Source organism: Tachysurus fulvidraco, chromosome 14 (assembly GCF_022655615.1).
Source record: "Tachysurus fulvidraco isolate hzauxx_2018 chromosome 14, HZAU_PFXX_2.0, whole genome shotgun sequence".
In the NCBI taxonomy this organism is placed as follows: Eukaryota; Metazoa; Chordata; class Actinopteri; order Siluriformes; family Bagridae; genus Tachysurus; species Tachysurus fulvidraco.
The window spans coordinates 19,790,195-19,805,032 of record NC_062531.1 but is presented as its reverse complement, the minus strand read 5'-3'; the positions used below and the strand labels follow the sequence as shown (position 1 = coordinate 19,805,032).

Sequence of the window (14,838 nt, the reverse complement as noted above, 5' to 3'; positions counted from 1 at the left end):
AAAGCATCTCAGAACATCAAAACTGCAGAATCTGGTTTCATTGTTGTAGTTCAAGAACAGCATTAAGACTACATGGCACAGGCTCTGAATAAAGACTGGATAATAGTTTTAATTGTTCCAGGCGATGTTTAAGTTTCCAGCTGTCCAGTTTGCCTTGCATTGCTTTCCTGTATAATTGCAGTTATTCCTTGAAATAGTTTGTTTTCCATCCTTTTTCCTGGTAACTATATTAGTCTGGTTTCATTTTTTAAAAAATGCTGATGTGGCTTGTGACAAATTTGGTTTTGACACTATTGCTCTTTTTTTTTGTTGAGATTGTGGTTGTTTGCCAAATCCAAGGAGATCAGCAGTTTCTGAAATACTCAAACCAGCTTGTCTGGGACTAACACCTTGCCACTGTCAACATTGCTGAGATCACAATTTTCCCCATTCTCATGTTTGATGTGAATGTTACCTGAAGCTCTTGACCTGTATTTGCACATTTTTATGTCATGCTGCTGCTACCTGATTGGCTGATAATTGCAAAAATAACCAGGTGTCCAGGTATTCCTAATAAAGTGGTTGGTGAGTTTTATAGTGCTTTAGACACATCGATTTAGCTGAGGTTGGATAATTTGGACCCTTGAATGTTTCTGAAAATAATAATCTGCTCCCTGCTACACCCACTTCTCTTTTTGCTGCAAGTGGCCTCTTCTGAGTCATTAAGAGATTCCTTCGAGTGCATGCTGAGAGTCTTTTGCTCATTTAGTTTGGAACTTGAACTCCATTTCGAAATTATCAAATTATCTGCTCTGTAAAACAAGAAGAAACAACAGTTCAGTTTACGGCTACAGTATTTAAACCACTCCTAAATGCAGTTAAAATTGCACTGTGTCTGTTGTGCTATATAAATGTGTACTAGTAAGTCAGATTAAGTCTCTAATGGTTAATTAGTAAATGGAACTGACATTGATTGTTGTTGTTTTTTTTATTCTTTGAGCCCAACCCAATCCCTCTATTCACAAAGCTTCACCCCCAGGATATATGGTGTACCATAGAGTAGAGTAACTGACAACAATACAAACAAGCATACCGGACCTGAAGTCAGGTTTTTAAACAGGTTTTATCAGCCATTTAATACACTTCAGGTTATTTGTACATTGTTGTTATTGTCTTTCAGCTGCTCCCTGTACAGGGTCGCCAAAGCGGAATATCCAGAGTGCATATTTGAAGTTTTTTTCCTGAGGCAAACCTTCCTATTTTATCCATGCTTGGGACTGAGTTAACACATCAGTGGCTTTGCTGGTTCCCCGGCTGGAAATTGAACCCCTGGCCATGGCAGTAAGAGTGTATCACCCTGCCCTTGCCACCACGGATCTAGTTTGTTTGTTTTTTTTGCAATGGGAATACATATCATTATTTTCTTGTAAAAATCACATATACTTTCTTTATGCTAAAATGTCATTTAATTTTTTTTAACCGATTGTTACTAAATAAGAATAAAGCTGAAATTACTCTGAGCAACTGAGCAATTCTGCTTTTCAGCGATCATAACAATAGCTACGTCTGCACCACAACATGCATACTGTATTTCCACACTGAACACCATGTAGTACAACAACAGGTATAAGCCTAAAGTTCTCAAAGGCTGTTTAGCAAGGGAGTGTATGATTTTGTTTTATTTCCAGTTAAACAACGTTTATGACATTATTCCATCTTTGAAACTTCCTTGTGCAATCGGTACGATACTGTTGTGAACTTGGCATGATTGTATGTTATTCATAGCTTTATATTAATCACTTAATTATATCATGCAGTATACCTGTCTGGAAGAAGCCAGATTGTTTTTTTTCTTTCATTTGACACCTTTTTATTAGTTTAATGTGCCAAGTAGCCACAGGGTTCTGACGAGTCAAGACAGGGAGGGTCTAAAGCAGGAAATTCACCTTTTTAGGTGCTTTATGTGTTTAATTTATGTTTTGTAATTTCTGTCAAACCGAATTAAAAAAATCAGTGGAGCCCCAGTCATTCAAATTTCCTTTTTTTTCTGTCTTGCCAAAACCAGCAGAACATGTTTGACCTGAGAGGCAGCAATTTAAGTGGTTAACCACTGAAACCTATTTATCTGCCTACTGTGTTAGGTCTTAATACCTTGTCTATGTCTCAATCTTCATTTTACCCCATTTATAAGATCATTTATCATTGTTAGTATCATTGTTAGTATATGATGATAAACATTGTTTACTGGAACAATGCAGGAGCTACAACGAAACAAGCACCTACATGCTGAAGTGTAATAAACCATTATTACTACGAGTTGCTATATTTAATGTGTTACTCTGCTATGTTGGATGTAGCCCAGATCAGCAGTGTTTTCCTAGATGTCAACTTGCAGTCAGATTTATACTCATGTTTTTATATGATGTTATCATTGCTTCATAATGTAAACAAATGACTATGGGGCAATTTCTGTTTGTAATGACTTTAGATTTCTGGGCCAAAGTAACAAAAAACAAAAATCATATTTAAATTGAGTTTGAAAACTGTGCCTTCGATTGACACTAACATGGTGGTACATGGTGTGGTGTTGGTGTGGTGTCAAGCCAAATGCTGTGCTATAGTAATAAACGAACCACTGATGAACAGCTAGAAGATAACTAACAAAATTGCAAAAAGATGTGCTTTAGACTCTAACTGTAGATATATTTATATATATATATATATTGTGTGTGTGTGTGTGTGTGTGTGTGTGTGTGTGTGTGTGTGTGTGTGTGTGTGTGTGTGTGTGTGTGTGTGTGTGTGTGTGTGTGCTCGTGCAGAAGGTGAACACAGGTATGAAGTCCAGTTTTTAAAAAAAAACTGGCACGATCACGCCACGTGCGATAACGAATAACCGACGGTCGCGCGCTTGCTTGTAAAGGAGCTGCGCGAGCGGACGTTGACGTCATGCGTAAACAGAAGGGCGGGGCGCGTGCAGTTTCAGGTGCCGCGTCACTTTCAAAACAAGTCCGGCGAGTTTGTGAAGAGTCAGTAGGAAAGTGAGCCGACACTCATACACACTCTCCGTTTGTTAGGATCATACACGAAGCGGACATGTCACACTAGAGCAGCTGGAACCAAACGGAGCGCACAATAATGCACTGGGAACAGTTACTTCGTTTAAAGAACGGAGAGGTAAGTCAGTCAAAAAATAGTCACGGTTGTTAATGAGACAGAAAAAGTTGTACTTGTTAAAGAGACAGAAGAAGTTGTACTTGTTAAAGAGACAGAAGAAGTTGTACTTGTTAAAGAGACAGAAGAAGTTGTACTTGTTAAAGAGACAGAAGTTGTACTTGTTAAAGAGACAGAAGAAGTAACGTAAGATGGACCGAGTTTCGTTCAGCTTCACAGGTGCAGAAGCACCACAGCAAACAGACGCCCTTTAAAGACGGGGATTTGACCTCCGACACAAATAGTGAATCAAGTTGAAATATTGCGCCATGGGAAGTTTCCACAGTACTGATGAATTCATGCTATAGTCTGAGCTTTTTTATCACTGTCTGTTATTGTACATAGTAAAAGCTGGACACAAACCGACATGCTACTATTTTGACAGGTTCTGTTTACAGAATCAGAATCAGAATGAGTTTCATTACAAGAAATATGCTTACAAGGGGGTTTGTGTTAGTGTCATTAGCTTTCTGTACACACAGACAAGACCAACACAAGAAAAATAAGATGAGAATGCAAATACACACACACTCACACACACACACACACACACACACACACACACACACACACACACACATATATCTATGTAAATATAGAAAAATAAATCAATTGTATGTACAGTTGTTCTATAGATGATAGAATGGAATAGAATAGATTATAGAATGAGATGCAGGGATGTACTAGAATAGAATGACATGTAGTCTAGATGTACTAGAATAGAATGAGATGCAGGGATGTACTAGGCTGGAGCTGGTAACAAATACATGTAAGATTATTGCACATTGTTATCGTGTATCATTTACCTGTTCATGATGGTATAAAGTGCCTCTATATTGAAGAGCTCAGGAACTTGATTTACCTTCACCGCGGCCAGAGTCTGCCCATGATGGTGAGTGTTTGTAGTACAGGGTTGTTTTTTTTTGCCTGATGTCAAATATCACCTCCAGTTTTAAGAGTGTTGAGCTCCAAGTTGTTGTGACTGCACCAGACAGCCAGATTCTTTACCTGCTGTCTGGAGGCAAACTCATCTGTATTTTGATTTTTTTATTTGTTTATTGTTTATTTAGCTAGTTATTTAGTCAAACAGAGGATGACTTTAAAGGTGTTTTCTATGCTAACGACCTTTGAGATCCACTAAGTTGACTGTGCAGTAAATATGATTTTAGCAAACAAGTTTATTAGGAAATGAATAACGTAAATATTATGAACGATGCCAACCGAGCTCGATATGTATTTATATCCTGTGTTTTGATCCTGAAGATTTTTGTCTATTTAAAATTGTCCCAGTATGATAACCTAGTTTAAAAATAGATCACGGTGTCAATCAACCATTTTAACACAATAATCAAAAAAACTATGACAGAATTTGTGTACAATAAAATCAGCAAAAGTCAGTGGTAAGATAACCGTCTGAACATGCCATTCATACCATACTTTTAGGCTAACACTTCTTTCTTATATGATATGAGGTCATGTTTTGTAAAAGTCACTCTGTCACAGTGAGGCACTGACCTCATGCCTGTGGAAATGTTTGCCTCTTGTACTGTCAGCAAAAAAAAAGAGAACTAATAGATAATCTTCCTTTTCTCAGTCTATGTTTGTTCTGTTTTCTTTACTCCATTAATATTATTCCTCTGTCCAACCTGCTGTCTGTGTCTGGTTCAGATCGAGAGGTTGGAGGGCAGTCTGGCTCAGGCAGCATTCTGCAATGTGGACGGCTCACAGGCGGGCTCTGAGGATTTACCGCTCGACCCACAGCGCACGCGGCAGGCCATAGCACAGCTTCAGCAGAAGATCCTGAGGCTGACGGAGCAGTTGCGTATCGAGCAGTCAGCAAGCGATGAAAATGTAGCTGAATACCTCAAGCTCGCCAACAACACCAACGACAAGCAGCAGAGTTTCCGGATTAAACAGGTACGATCTCCTCTCTTTTCTGAAATGAGGTATTTTTCAGAACCTAGCAACAGGGTTCAGTAATTTCCAGTCATTTTCTTGGTCCAGATTCACCCTTTAGTAAATGTTAACACATAGTCACCTAAAATTAGCCACTGACTAGATTTAGCATGTAGCAAGTTTCACCACATGCATGTTCGGTTTAAAATCCCTGAGTGAATCCCGTTGGATGATAATTGCAATCATTGTTTTATTTTGCATTCTCACTTTTCCCATTTTATTCTACTTTCAGGTCTTTGAGAAGAAAAACCAGAAGTCAGCGGCAACTATCGCACAGCTGCAGCGCAAGCTGGAGCACTACCGGCGCCGGCTCCGCGAGGCTGAACACGGTGGTGAAACGACACGACAACACAAACGCGTGCTGCATGATGTTCAGCAGGGGATACGTGATGTGGGTGCAAGGGTTATCACAGGCCTCAATGACGGTGTGGTGAACAGCGTGCGAGGAGGCCTGTCCACCTTCTCACAAGCTACACACACCGCGGCTGGTGCGGTGGCCTCCAAGCCACGTGAGATTGCCTTGCGTCTGCGCAACCGCTTCGGAAGCACGGACAACATTAGTGTGCTGAAGGAAGATTCTAACGGTGCCACCACCAGCGGGCAATTGCAGGGCAGCCCACGGTTTGGCAGTGAGGAAGACTGTTCGAGTGCTACATCTGGATCAGCCGGTGCCAACAGCGTGACAGGGGGAGTCGGCGGGCCACCAAGCTCTAAGGAGAACACGCTGGAGCGAGGAAGTTATACGGGCATGGAGATGCTGATACAGGAGGTACAGGAGCTTAGGGAGGTTCAGGTTAGTCTGCAGGAAGCCATGCGGGAGTTGAGGGTCCACTACCAGCGGGACTTCAACCTGTGCTTGCAGACACAGCAGGAGGAGCGATTCAGGTAAGACGCACTCTGAACAACATCGATTTCATGTGTATATTTAATCAAACATTGGTTTTGAATTTGTTTTAAAGTTGCATGTTTTTAACCTTTACTGACTGATTCCAACAGCTGCTCTTCAATTTCAGACTTAATGACTGGAATTTGAGCAAAAATTGGCTTCCCTTTTTTTGCTAGATTTGGGAAACGAGTCAAACTTCTTAGTTCATAGCAGTCACAGCAAATAACTACAGATGTCCGGGATTAAACCACTTTTTAAACCACTCACAGCTCGTCATGGCTCAGTTGAGGCTTTTCACCCGAATCCGGTATTCACATTCCCATCGCGTGTGAGACAACTTTTTTCAAATACGACGTCACACTCACGATTTATACGCAACCAAGAACCAGTCCCTGTGCAATAGCGAAACATGCGGCTGCTACTATATTCACTGTGCAGCTTCAGCAGCAGCTGGTCAGCTGTTCATAATTAATGTGGGAATGCATGTTTTTTCCATAGTGCACTGAAGTGTGTGTGTGTGGGGGGTGGGGGGGGGAGCAGAAATTTAGATCTAAACTTCTCAGGATCAGTCATGTGTTAGTATATGTTGCCTAAATCAGGTTTGAAAACTTTTCAGATCTGTATCACATTCAAGAAAAGGGGAAAAACAAAAAAACCCAAATACCTGTACTGGAATGAAAAGTGATGCTCAGCTGAGATGGAAATGATTGGTGTGCTGATAAAATGATGATGGATGAATGATGACAAAGCAGTTGTAAACTCTAATCTAATGTTTATGTTTACCCTATGTTCTTCGTCCCTGTTAATAATCAGATAACAAATGGAAAAATGCTCCTTTTTTTCTGCTAAGTTGTTGGAAATTTGCATTTTGCATGTTACTTTTTTGTTTTTGATGGAAAGCTACCTGTTACCATTCAAAATTTCTCTTAACAGAGTGCTGGAAGAGAGAGAGGGACTGCTAAGTGGGTGGAGTGAGGGACAGACAGACAGAAAGAGGGAGGGAGGGAGGGAGGGAGTGAGGGAGAGAGAGAGAGAGAGCGGGAGGGAACTTGAAAAGGATAGACAAAAGGATTTTTCTTCCTAAAATGTCCAGTTGTGCTTCCCCACTCTGTTTTTCCTTCAGCTAAATATAGTGAGAAGGACAGAACCAATATTTAATCTGAAAATAAATAAAAAAATATAAAAAAAGGACTGGCATGTGTGCTGGTCCTGCAGTGTGGCTCTTGACATTGTTTCTCATGCAATGAAGTGCATTAGAATTAAGTGGCTTCAAAGCTCCAAAAAATAACATTTTCATAAACCGCGATTGTTTGTGTTAAAAAAAAAGACTGTAACCATATGATGTTTTTTCCCAACTGAAAAACATAGATTCTCTCTCTCTCTCTCTCTCTCTCTCTCTCTCTCACTCACACACACACACACACACACACACACACACACACACACACACACACACACACACACACACACACGTGTTTTACTATCCTTGTGAGGACTTTCCACTGACAATTATTATTGCCGCTAAATTATGTTAATCCTGTTCCTAAATCTGACCTTAAACTCAGTAATGAAAGCATTTTTGCTTTATATATATATATATATATATATACGTATGTATATATATATATACGTATATATATACGTATATATATATATATACATACGTATATATATATATATATATATACATACGTATATATATATATATATATATATATATATATATATATATATATATACGTATTTATATATATATATAAAATAATAATAATAATAATAATAATAATAATAATAATAATAATAATAATAAATTGCTGCAAGTCAAACCTGTCAGTTATTCCTCAGCTTTTGGGGTTATTTTATCCTTACCATGACCCTCACCATGCCCGCTTCTTCCACACAGAAAGTTCAATCTTTCCAGGCAGTGCTTAACTTCCAAGAATTTTTACTGTCCCGGTATTCTAAGTATTGTGTAATTATTACAGCAAGCTAGAGTGTGTGTATGTGTGTGTGTGTGTGTGTTAATAGCTTTTGGGTTGGTGTGTTTTTTTTGCTCTAGGACTGAGCGGCTGGAGGAGCAGCTGAATGACCTGACAGAGCTTCACCAGAATGAGATTCTGAACCTGAAACAGGAGCTGGCCAGCATGGAAGAGAAAATGGCTTATCAGTCCAACGAGAGAGCACGAGACATACAGGTAGTGTGTGTGTGTGTGTGTGTGTGTGTATTAGTGTGTTGATGTATGTGTGTTTTATGTGTGCCAATTTTGTTGAAAGTTCACAGTGCTGCATTATAGCCAGCGTTCTTTATTATAAATACACTTTACACTGGCATACACTTTACATGGCATACACTTCCCTCTAGTGGCAAGATATAGCAATTAATATATTATAGAAATTAATTCCACCCTCCACAAAAATGGCTAAACGAAAGATGGACAATAGGAGTTTCAAGAAAGGTGGGAGGCAGATTATCTGTTCACGAATATAAAGGACAGACCTGTTTGTCTTGTGTGCTAACGGAGCTAACGTGTCTGTAACGAAAGAATATAACACAAGAAGACACTATGAATCATTATGAGAAGTAGGACCTGGACTTAAAGCAGAAGCTCCAGAAGGCAGAGGAAAAGTCTGGTTTCCCAGCAGACTATGTTCATGAAAGCAAAATCAAAAAGTGAAACTGCTGTAAAGGCTGTAAAGCTTTATTGCGGCAGCAGAGATTGCAAAATCTGCCCGGCCCTTTAATGAGGGAGAGTTTGTCAGAAAGTGTATGGTCAAAGTTTGCGAAATGAACACCACTGATGTGTCTTTTATTTCAAATTTCATTTCTTATGTGTTTGTAATATCAAACTCTGGTTGTTCCGAATCCTGTGTTTAAGCAAAACTAGTTTGTTTCCATATGAAAAAGGTTGAACATTACATATCAGTTGCAGTTAATTTTTCAATAAATATTCAGTTTGGCCCGTGACTTTATCTCAGTTTTATATTTTGGCCCACTGTGAATTTGAGTTTGACACCCCTGATCTACAACTTCTGTTACTGAGCCACACTTGAGCCACACACTTGAGTGTTGAATTCATACTTCATGGTCATAAAGTGTTGATTCATTTTCTATAGCAGTTACTCCAATAGGAGTTCTTGCTGCACACAGGTTTATATTAATGAGCACATTTGAATACCTTATTGTTTCTACAGTAACAACATGCAAATAGAATAAAACAAAATAAAGAGGTGTGAATGATGAAGTTTTTTGTGGGGAGGTATTTATTTAGCATTTTTGGAAGGAGACAGCAGTGCTAATGATTTGCAATCATTAGATGTAAAGGTGTTCCTTAAAGGTTTTCTGACCCCTTTAGTGTTCGAGAATTCTGTATTCGAGGCGAGGTTGCATCTTCCCCAATCCGAGCACCTTGAAATTCCAACTCATAACCATAAAGTAGACTTTTAAACTTGGTAAAATCTCTAACCTTGAAAATACTGATGGCTGGTTTGAAAAAATCTCTAACCTTGACCATACTGATGGCTGGTTTGTCAACAACATGGCTGGTTAACATGTTGCTAAATCTACCCACTGCTGTTGTTACTGTGCTGTCCTAAATGTTCTGTCCTAAATGTTTGTTTCTGTTCACTGTAGTGAAACATTACAAGTAGCCACTCCGCGTTCAAGCCCTTCCAAACACAGTACAGGTATCATTGTGACAAACTTTTCTCAGCCATCTTCATGTGTGTATCTTTTCATCTCCACTAGGAGGCGCTAGAAGCCTGTCAGTCCCGCATCTCAAATATGGAGCTGCAGCAGCAGCAGCAGCAGCAAGTGGTTCAGCTCGAAGGCCTGGAGAACGCCCTGACCCGCAAATTTGTCAACGTCTTGCTCGCTCTCATGGCAGTCGTCCTGGTATTCGTGTCCACCGTTTGTAACTGCATATTGCCCCTGATAAAAACACGCAGCCGCACCATCTCCACGCTCCTCCTCGTCCTGCTCTTCACCTTTCTCTGGAAGAACTGGGACACACTCTCAGGACACACACTTCAATTTCTGCATGATGACAACATTCAACGCTGATGCTGCCAAACTAATTGCCATGTTGCTTTGAACATCAGGAAGCCACAGCTTACCGTCAAGCATTAAAATTCAGCTGTGAATATAAGACTTCCTTTTTTTTAAAGGAAAAGGTGTATACGTTTACATTTTGGAAGTATGAATTAATTAAAAGTCTGCCTTTTCTTCCAGCACCTCTTTAATAAGGACGTTGTAATAAAAAACAAACGTTATTCCATCGATTTATAACAAATTTAGTTTTATATCATAATCAGTTGTATGTAGCATCAAAGTCCTAGTACTGAAGCAGGTCATGGGAATTTATTTAGATGTTGCACTCAAACGTTCCTCCGTATCTCTGCCTGTGTGTTGTTTTTTTTAATAAACCTTACTGGCTGAATTTAAGGGAGGAGTGTACTGTATGCACTTTGAGCTGTTTTTAGCAGTGTTAGCCTACTCTGCCATCACTTTGTTCACTGCACTGGATTTAACACTGAAGGAGAAATCTGAATGGACTGATGGACATACTTGAAGAAAGTGGTACTTTGGGGACCTTCTGTGCTTCCATATTGTTTCTGTTAGCAATGTATTACCACTTTCAGGACTTTTATATTATGTGAATGATAAAAAAAAAATTAATGAATGAGTATGTTGTTAACCTAGGCACTGTTGTTGTGATCGGAGCCTGTTTACTGTATGATGAAAAGCAAAATGTCTTTATATGAATTTGACTCAGAGTTCTGTCCCTATTCCTGCTGACTATTACACATCAACGATCAGGCTATCAGCAGTCAAAAGGTTTTTATTAGCTTATTGCACTGGTGAAAATTTAGGGTTGTAAACCTTTTCTAAAAAGAAAGGGGAAGCTTACTATATCTAGTTTTGAGTCACATCAGTGTGTGATTGGTGTTTGATATTTATCATATCAAGCTAATTTATATGTCAGTCAAACAGAGTAATATTAGATTTGCGAAAGCTGCCATTTTCCTGAAAATGCTATTTAGGCATTTGAAGGTGAGGACAGAAAATCAGACTGTCATCTGTAACATCTCAAACAACAAAATTAATATAAAGAACATTCTCTAACAATACAGCTATATTTAAAATGTGTGTTTTACCCAATCCCTGTGGGATGCATGTATGAGACGATGTTCTTTTCCATGTGAGCATTGCCAAGCTATTAACGTTACTGTACTTAAATATCTTTTATAGCATTCACTACAAGCGTAACACATGACTTGTTCAATTAAGCCATGGATAATTGGTTTAGTTACTTAAATAATAAATCAGATTAATTTTATAGTAAATAATTCTTCGAATTCCTCTTGGGTGACCCAGGTGGACAGGCTCGAGGTCTCCACACTGCAAGATTGTTTAACCTTGACCCTGAAAATGTGTGAAACAGCCGGAGGTGTGTGTGTGTGTGCGTGTGTGTGTGCGCGTGGGTAGGTGGGTGTGCATGCTAAGCAACTTCAGTGCCTTCTGATGTCTATGCCTGTAATAAAAAGCATTCCTGCCTAGACAAAGATGTGTGTGTCAGTGTGTGGTAATTCCAAGCTGATTCCTGTTGTGAAGCCATATGTCACTCAAAGCAATTTTGTCTGCCCATTTATCCAAGAGAGAGTTGAGCAACGAGCAGTCAGAGGGTAATGTTTGTAACAGGGCTCTTGCACAGTTCTGTAAAGTATGAAATTAGTGAGGTACTCGCTTTCAGACCTAGAATAGCATGAAATGTCTGGGGGGGGGAAATAAAGGGCATGTAAGACTCAAACAGTTAGCATTCTTCAGACACTCCCTTATACTCTGATCTAACACTATCTCTTTCCAATGAACATGACATTTAAACATTTGGATATGTTTAAAAAAAAACAAAAAACAACAACAATGAAGCAAAGATAAAAGTGCAAGCCAAAGTGGAAGTGATTCAATCCCTGGTCATACTGGTGGGGAAGAAAAAGAAAAAAGGATACACAAACAATATTCCTTGTATTCTCATAACGTTACACACTGAAAAGCAAAGCATTCACTGTATTACACTGAAGTTGCCTTATCTTTTTACTGGGAAATTTGTAATGGATAATGGATCAAGAGGAGGGGAAATATTCAGACTGTCATCAAACTAGACAAAATTAGTTCAGTAACCGTGATGCAGACTACAGTAATCAATAGTCTGTAAACTAATTAAACCAGGCTGGAGTATTTAAAGGGAGTTGAGATAATGAACAGGTCAGTATCATTAGAATGGTGAAATAAGATCATGGACTAAGACTAAAGGCCTTGTGATGAAGAAACATGGTGGACAAATCAGTCATTTGATTATTATTATTATTATCATTATTATTATTATTATTATTATTATTATTATTATTATTATTATTATTATTACTGGGGTTTTTCAGTCTATCCAACAGATGGCGCTCTTTAGCTATTCCTTATTCTTCATAGTCCTAAGGTGGTTCTAGACTCGTGGAGCATGTTTTATTCAAAACGGTTCTTTTAAAATAATAGTACAATGTCTGCCTCACACTTCCGAGGTTATGGGGTTCAATTCCTGCTTCCTAAGTGTGAGCACAGAGTTTGCATGTTCTCCCTATGCTTCCGAGGTTTCCTCCTGGTACTCCGGTTTTCTCCCCTAGTCCCAAGACATGCACTGTTGGCTGATCAGCATCTCTAAAGTGTTAGTGTGCCCTGTGAAGGGTTGGCACCTTGTCCAGGGTGTCCAGTTCCTAGGTGTCCAGTCTACAGGGACAGTTTCTAGGTTTCCTGCAATCCAGTGTAGGATAAGCTGTACAGAAAATAAGAAAATAGATGGATTAATATAGCTAAATAAATTTAGAGATACTTTAGCAAGAATTCAACACACTAGAAGAGTTTTGATTGGGCAGGAAATAGTTGATCCAATCTCTTCTCAGCTCTTTTTTTCTATTTTAAGATGACATTTTAAGGCCTTTATTACAGATCATTTTTTTAGGAAATATATTTACACATATTTATGTAAAACATTCATGTTTTAAAAAAAAAGAATGTGTAAAGAATAGCAGAAGCCCCAACCTCAGTTTAGCAGGGTGATGAATGAAGTGAACTCACACTGGATTACTGCCAGATTCTGTGATTTCTGGCACTGTTGGGCTCTTTTTTAATCACAAGCAAAATGATTGGCAGTTAGGCTCACATGGCGAGCTTTACTTCATTCTGTGTGATTTGTCTCATGTATGTAGGTAAATATTTGACAAAAAATCATTCTTGTTTTGATGCTGGAGGTGTTGTTTAGAAATTAGCATATTTTGAAAATGTAAATGCTCTATCACTGATGTGAAGGGTAAGGACAGGACAGAAAATGGATTATTATGGCTAGAAAAGTACTCACTTTATAAATTTGTCATTACTTGGGTCAGTGTGTATAATGAGTGCTTATCTGGAAGGAAACAGCTTGTGGGTCTATGATTCCACACCCCTCTTTGTGGTGTCAGTTCCATCTGGTTTCTTATTGAGAAATGTTACGTAGGTTAGAGAAGGGTTTCTCAAACTTTTTGTAACCAGGGACCCATTTTACTTTCAAATAAATTCCATCCTCTCAGCATATTTAATGTATAAACATAACCCATCTATGCATATGGGTCTTAGTATTTCAATGTATACAAAAATATTATGCCTATTTATAGGAAACATGAATTTTATTCCCTAGACATGGTAGGTCCATCACATTTCCACCACTGTGACACACACATACACACATACACACAAACCAGTTGTGGACTCCTTGACTATATACCTATAGACGATTGTTGTATATAGACTAGAAGTCTAATATAAAGGCAAGAATACAATCAAGATCAGTATCAGTGTCTTATCGTCTAACTAAAGTCAGGCTACAGTCTGGCCCAGTAATGGAAATCTATAGACATTGTGCTCACTGGGATAATATTAAGCAATGTAAGGTGTGTTACAGCAAGAAAATACCAAAATGTGCCATGCAGGGTTTGGAAATTCTGAGCAACAGCATCATTATTGGGGTTATCCAGCATTGTGAGAGGATTTGGATTGCAACATAAAATTATGCCTCCATTTATAGTAACATTCTTAAGGGAGCATGTTACACATGTGACCACTCAGTGTGTTTTTCTTAGTTTTCCAAACTATAGCACGTTGGTGGGCGATTCGTGACATTTTGAAACCTAAGCACGGCACAAGGGATTTCATAACATAGGTCAACATAACATAACATGGATTTTAAGCCTGTTTTCCCCAGATTCGGTGTCAAGGTGTCGAAGGAAATTGGAGGTCAGGGGGGCACTTCCCCTTGCCACTTTTCCTGGCTCATTTGCAGAGGAAATCTTCCACAAAATTGTGGATGCTTACTGCTGCTGTTTAATTTCTCCACATTCTAGGACTTTTTTCTGTTTGTTATTCATGGGGTCCTCACACAAATTCAGAACACTGTGAAACGAGCATGTGTAATATAAGCTTCAGAGCAATGCTACAAATCAGCTCACCATACAATAAGACTAATATAAGCAGCAGTCGAAATCAGTGTTACTCAAACATCCAAATCAGTTGACTTTCCAAGATAACATTCACATGATAAGCAGCAAGTCTAAATAGCCCCCAAATGACCACAGGCTTCCGTACTTGTTTCTAATTGTGTAATGTGCTGGCCTTTTTTTTTATTTTAATAAAACTTTTTGTTTCAGTACAAGCAAAAAGAGAAAGGAATTGTGAACTACTTATAGCTGCTTAAAGCAAATCCTCAACCACTGTAATTAACTGTTCT

General features: G+C 38.8%; 1 protein-coding gene across 4 annotated transcripts in view; it reads left to right on the top strand.

Moving 5' to 3' along the window:
• Nucleotides 1–11,595, top strand: part of tmcc1a (transmembrane and coiled-coil domain family 1a) — a 30,462-nt gene extending 18,867 nt beyond the window's left edge. For 2 of the 4 annotated variants that reach the window (XM_027167051.2, XM_027167049.2), the window contains exons 2-5: nucleotides 4,858–5,106; nucleotides 5,378–6,030; nucleotides 8,091–8,226; nucleotides 9,777–11,595. In XM_027167051.2, the coding sequence (XP_027022852.1) occupies nucleotides 4,858–5,106; nucleotides 5,378–6,030; nucleotides 8,091–8,226; nucleotides 9,777–10,091 (1,353 nt within the window). In that variant the 3' untranslated portion in view covers nucleotides 10,092–11,595. Of the gene's footprint in view, nucleotides 1–2,939; nucleotides 3,154–4,031; nucleotides 4,082–4,857; nucleotides 5,107–5,377; nucleotides 6,031–8,090; nucleotides 8,227–9,776 lie in introns of those variants that run through there. The other 2 variants (XM_027167052.2, XM_027167050.2) reach the window with 2 other exon arrangements.
• Nucleotides 11,596–14,838: the final 3,243 nt, after the last annotated feature.